General features: G+C 45.0%; 1 protein-coding gene across 1 annotated transcript; it reads right to left on the bottom strand.

Moving 5' to 3' along the window:
* Positions 1-4,144: 4,144 nt before the first annotated feature.
* On the bottom strand, positions 4,145-4,351 carry LOC117015079 (copper transport protein ATOX1-like). The gene has a single exon (XM_033093453.1). It carries the CDS (start codon positions 4,349-4,351, stop codon positions 4,145-4,147), a length of 207 nt encoding a protein of 68 aa, XP_032949344.1.
* Positions 4,352-6,151: the final 1,800 nt, after the last annotated feature.

The raw sequence follows: 6,151 nt of genomic DNA, 5'->3' as shown, positions 1-6,151 counted from the left end.
TTGCCCTCCATTCTGGCAGCTGCTTCCAAGAGGCTTTGCAGTGGGACAGTGTCTCTCCCCCACTCTTTCTTATTCGTTACCCCAAACATTCAAGAGCTTTTCATTCTAGCTTTTCGAAACTAGACCAGGGTCACACAACAATGAACTTGAGCAAGCTACACAGATATGAGACGATCTTGCAGATACAATATTTTGGTGGAATCCCCTGGCTTTGTCTCCTCCATGGGAGGAGGTAACAACGGATGAATTCTGCCCTCCACATTTATTCTTACATGGTCTCATCAGTGTCTCCTCGTTGAGACCTGACTCTTAGATGCCCTCGGGGCATACGTAGCTATAGCCCTCCCTTCGCTCAGGGGTTCCCTTACCTCTGTCCCACAAGGAAAGGGCTCTCGGAGGACTTCCTCATAGCTGTGTTTCACCCCCCTAGTGCTATTGCGTGACCTTATACTATGCCTTCTGGCTAGGTACCACTGCCTAACGAATCACCCGAAACCTAATGGCTTAAAAAAAATAATGACATTATCTCTCACCATTTCTGTTGGTCAGGAATTTGGGAAGGACTCGGCTGGGCAGTCGTGGCCCAGGGTCTCTCATGAGGTGGCAGTCATAGGTCAGTTGGGGCCATGGTCATCACAAAGCTTGGCTGGGGGGACCCACTTCCAAGGTGGCTCACTTATGTGACCAGCAAATCGTTGCTGGCTTTTGTCAGCGGACTCAGTTCCTCTCCATGTGGGCTTCTCCATGTTGCTGCTTGAGTGTCCTCAGGGCACGGCAGCTGCACTCTCCCAGAGCAAGAAATTCAAGAGTCCCAGCCAGATGCTGCAGTGACTTTCAGGCCCAGCCTTGAATGTCACCCACTATGTCTTCTATCTTGTATTCACACAGGGCCAGTCCTGACCCATTGTGAAAGGGGCTACATAAGGAAGCAAGGATCATTGGACGTCATCTTGGAGTCTGGCCTACCACATTATAAAGGGTCAGCAGGGGACCAGGCTCAAGCTATTAGGTATCTTACAACTCAGTTGGGGGAGAAATCTTAAATACCTACACCTGTAATAAAAGAGGATAAATAATAATAATAATAATAATAATAATAATAATAATAATAATGACAGTACATGCCCTGGAACTCAAACTAAGTATTGAGGGAGCAATATGGCTATAGGCTCTGCCCTCTTGAAGCTTATAATCTAGTGGGAATGACAGGTTTCACGTACATAATAGCACTTGGAATAAAATCCTATCTCCTTAACCTTACCCCTGTCAATTCCTTTATTCTACACCTCATCTCCTTTCTCACAGAGCTTCAGCCACACTGGCCTTTTCTCTCTCCTTCCAACAGGCCAAGCTCCTGCCCCGCTCAGGGCCTTTGCACTTGATATTCCCCACCCCCACCCCCACCACCCCAGCAAGCTCCCCAGGTCATTCCTTGGCCAGCTCTGTCTCACCATTCAGGTCTCTGCGCTTAGTTGCCACCTGATCTTTGCTTGTGTGTCTGTTCTCCACCTCACCCAACTAGAATGTAAGCTGCCTGAGAACAGAGACTGTTAAATCGTCTTCACTGTTGTGTCTCCAGACCTGGATAGTAAGTGGTGAATATGTGAATGAATGAAGTACCCACTTTCTGACGAGGTTCTAAAATTATATAAAATCTTCCTTCTAGAATGTTATAAACTGAAGTTCGAGCCCTGTTGTTTTGCTATCTTGCAAACCAAACCAAGGTTGGTGAATTGCAGACATATTGTAAGATTTAACTTTGCAGACTCCTTGACGCTGAACAAATAGCATATGTCTGCCGCACCTGATTTTCCGCCACTTCTACACACAGTTGATCCAGCCCACACAGACTGTTACTTGTACTTTTTCCTCAGGGATGGGTCCCTCAATTCCTGCTTGCGTTCGCTCGGTTCCCCACGCTACTTCTCTGTCTTCCTCCAAAGGAAGGGCAGTTCCAGCCTTGTTTTGCTGCACTTGTGTTTTCAGCTTTCCTGGGCTGAAATATTGAAAACAGTTGCTCACTAACAACCCAGTTTTCCTGCTTTTCAGGAGAAACAACATGACAAACAGAGACCCCATGCATATTTATTTTAAAAATATGTTTTTTAATTTGAAAGCAAATGGACGCTGCCAGTCTGCAGGTCATTTCACCCGCTGTGGCGTGTGATTAGCAAGCCCTCTTCTCTCTGGGTGGTGGTGTCAGCTAATGGACTCACGCTCCCCATGGATGTTTATCTTCAGTTAATTAAAATTTTGCCAAGTCTTCCTTGCAGCCCTTGCACACAGCAAGACAGAGCCATGGTTTGTGGCACTGATCCGGGCTGGCAGGATGGGTGACGGCGGTCATCTTGTTAAATATTAATCTAAGAGCGCAATCAGGCCCGCGGGTTTACCCCCCTGAGGTCCTCCCACTGGGAAGTCACAAATCGATGCCTGAGCAGCTCTCCCTGCCAGGCCTGAGTCAGCATTGGATGCAATTTTTTGGAACTGTTATTTGACAATAAATCTGAACAGAATTCTGGGAGATCTCCTTTAAAAACTGGAATGAATTACAGGCACCTCTACCTTGGACGGGCATGTTAACCATCCTGTGGAACTGCACCTTATAAATGATGAATGGGCCAATTTGCCAGCATTTACTTGGAAGTTCTGGGTCAGGGTAAAACTAGCAAAGTATCCTGCACCTCAGATGTTACCGTCTTTCCCTGAAAATAAGACCTAGCTGGACCATCAACTCTAATGCATCTTTTGAAGCAAAAATTAATATAAAACCCAGTCTTATTTTACTATAAGACCGGGTATAATATAATATAAGGTCTTATATTAATTTTTGCTCCAAAAGAGGCATTAGAGCTGATTGTCTGGCTAGGTCTTATATTCGGGGAAACAGGATAGTTCTGAAAATCTGCCTCCACTGGGGATAGGGTAGGAGGTTAAGGACTGAGTTGGCACTCGAGGCCTCCATTCCCCATTTTTGGAAATGGGGAAGTAGCTGCCCACATATTCATCTTCCCACCAGCCTCCTCCCATCAGTCACTGCTAGTTGTGTCTTAGCTGTTGAATCATTTCAGTGGATACCTTTGCTTGACAAACTTGGAAGATAGATAGGGAGAGTGTTCCATTGTGCATTGAACTGTGTCCCCCAAAAAGATAAGTTGAAGTCCTAAGCCCTGGGACCTGTGAATGTGACCTTATTTGGAAATAGGGCCTTTGCAGATGTTGTTCGCGAAGATGAGGTCATACTAGATGGGGTGGGCCAGATCCAATGGCTGGCGTCCTTGTAAGAAGAGATAACAGAGACCACCGTGTGATGTCGGAGGCAGAGACTGGAGGGATGCACCTACCAGGCAAGGAGTGCCAAGGATTGCTGGAAACACCAGCAGCTAGGAAGACGCAAGGGAGGATCCTGCCCTACAGCCTTCAGAGAAAAGTGAATGCTTTCATTTTGGACTTCCAGCCTCCAGAAATGAGAGGATACATTTCTGTTGTTTTCAAGGCACCAGGTTTGTGGCACAGTATTTTGCTACGGCAGCCCTAGGAAACGAGGACACACCCATTCCCAGCCCCACTGCTGACTGGCTCAGCCAGCGTGCCTCTTGATGGGCTCAGTCAGCCTGATTCCCTTCCCTTTGGGGAGATCATATACAGTGAAGTCCCAATTTGCTAAAAGGTTTAAAAAGTGGGAAGTCAGGCCAAGAAGAAAACCTCATAATAGCTCAAGTCTTCCATATGATTTTTTTAAATAATTTTTTTCAATTACAGTTGACATACAATATCATATTAGTCTCAGGTGTACAACGTAGTGATTAGACATTTATATAACTTATGAAGTGATCACCCCGATAAATTTAGTACCCATCTGACACCATATATAGTAATTACAATATTATTGACCATATTCCCTATGCTTTACTTTACACCCCATGACGATATCATAACTACCAATTTGTACTTTTTTTTTTTCCCCAACAGAAGTAGCTCGACTTTATTGCAGGAAAGCTAGGGAGGAGCAGGGCAAATGAGGGTCTCCAGAGGAACTCCTATTGTTGAGCAGGATTGCCAGGTTCCCATGTCTGGAAGACACGAAAAGATGGGTGTCCTGCCCACTTTGGTCCAGCCGGTAGGCTGGGGGCGCAGTCCCTCGCTAGCTGAGGCCGAGATAGGTAACAGTCTCTCCTGTTTTCCTCAGGGTCTCCAGCAATGTGCCCACGCTGTGCTCAGACTCGATGCAAACCTTCTTGTTGGGCAAGTTGATCTCATACTGAACTCTTCCCAGCTTGTTGAGGATCCGAGTGACCGCATTAGAGCAGCTTTCACAGGTCATGTCTATGGAGAACTTGTGCTGCGGCATGACTGAGGAGGTAGGTGATGGTGGGTGGTGGTGGCGGCGGCGACGCTTCTCCTAGTTCTCCCAATTTGTACTTCTTACTACATTCTCCTTTTTCTCCCATCACCCTAACATCCCTCCCATCTGGGGACCTTCAAAATGTCCTCTGTATCTATGAGTTTGTTTCTGTTTTGTTTGTTCATTTATTTTGCTTTTTAGATTCCACATATAGGTGAAATCGTATGGTATTTGTCATTCAGTCTGACTTATTTCACTTAGCATAATACCCTCTAGATCCATCCATGTTTTAGCAGATGGCAACATTTTATTCTTTTTATGGCTTAGTAATATTCCATTGCATATATGTGCCACCTCTTCTTTATCTATTCATCTATTGATGGACACCCAGGTTGCCTTCATATCTTGGCTATTGTAAATAATGCTGCAATGATCATATGGATGCACATGTTCCTTAGAAGTAACGTTTTGGATCTCTTCAAATAAATACCCAGACATGGGATTATTGGGTCCTTCTTTGTCTCTTGTTACAGTCTTTGTTTTAAAGTCTATTTTCTCTGGTATAAGTATTGCTACCTCAGGTTTTTGGGTTTTTTTTTTCAAATTTCATGAAATAACATTTTCTATCCTTTTACTTTCCATCTGTGTGTGTCTTTTGATCTGAAGTGAGTCTCTTGTAGGCAGCATATGTAAGGGTTTTATTTTCTTACCCATTCAGCCACCCTATGTCTTTTGATTGGAGCATTTAACCCATTCACATTGAAAGTCATTGTTGATAGATATGTAGTTATTGCCATTTTATTATTCATAATTTTAATCGTCACTTCTTCTCCTTCTCCTTCAAGAAGTCCCTTTAACACTTCTTGTAATATGGTTTGGTGGTGATGTACATGTGGCAGGAGGGACTGAGGCCACTTTTAGCTTTTTCTTGTCTGAGAAGCTCTTTATCTGTCCTTCCATTCTAAATAATAGCTCTGCAGGGTAGAGTGGTCTTGGTTGTAGGTACTTACTTTTCATCACTTTGACTATTTTGTGCCAATCCCTTCTGACCTGCAAAGTTTCTGTTGAGCAATCAGCTGACAGTCTTATGGGAGCTCCCTTGTAGGTAACTGACTGCTTTTCTCTTCCTGCTTTTAAGATTCTGTCTTTGTCTCTAACCTTTGGCATTTTGATTATGATGTGTCTTGGTGTGGGCCACTTTGGGTTTATCTCGTTTGGGATTCCCTGCACTTCCTGGGCTTGTATGTCTATTTCCTTCACCAGGTTAGGGAAGTTTTCTGTCATTATTTCTTCAAATAGGTTTTCAATTCCTTGCTCTCTCTTTTCTCCTTCTGGTACTCCTATGATGCAAGTATTGGTAACACTTGATGTTGTTACCAGGTGTGTTGGTTCTGAAGCTTCTTGGGAGGGGCTGTGGTGCAAGTCAAGTTCAGCTGCTGCCTGTGCCCTGTATGGGGCCACTTGGTTCGAGCTACCAAGTGATCTGCAGATTGTTGCCACTTGTGCTGGGCTTGGAGGTGCCTGGGAGAGATTAAGCTGTGAACCGAGGCTGCTGTTGCTAGTGCCAAGCTTGGGGCTGCTTAGCAAGAGGTACAGGGCACGCTGAGGTCAGATGTTGCTTATTTGGTGTTTGTGAACCTTTGAGAGATTTTTAAAAGTCCACAGTATGAGCCACGACAGGCCATTTGTTTGGAAGCAGCTTGGTTGTGCCTGAAAGTTGGGTGGGGTGAGGTCTCAGAGAATCACCAGGGCAAGGCAATTGGTGTTAGCCAGTTTAATGGAGACTCAGATGTGGTGCCCGCCTGT

This window comes from Rhinolophus ferrumequinum, chromosome 22 (assembly GCF_004115265.2).
Source record: "Rhinolophus ferrumequinum isolate MPI-CBG mRhiFer1 chromosome 22, mRhiFer1_v1.p, whole genome shotgun sequence".
Taxonomy (NCBI): domain Eukaryota; kingdom Metazoa; phylum Chordata; class Mammalia; order Chiroptera; family Rhinolophidae; genus Rhinolophus; species Rhinolophus ferrumequinum.
Note: the sequence above shows the minus strand (reverse complement) of the source record. Positions and strands in the feature narration are given on the sequence as shown.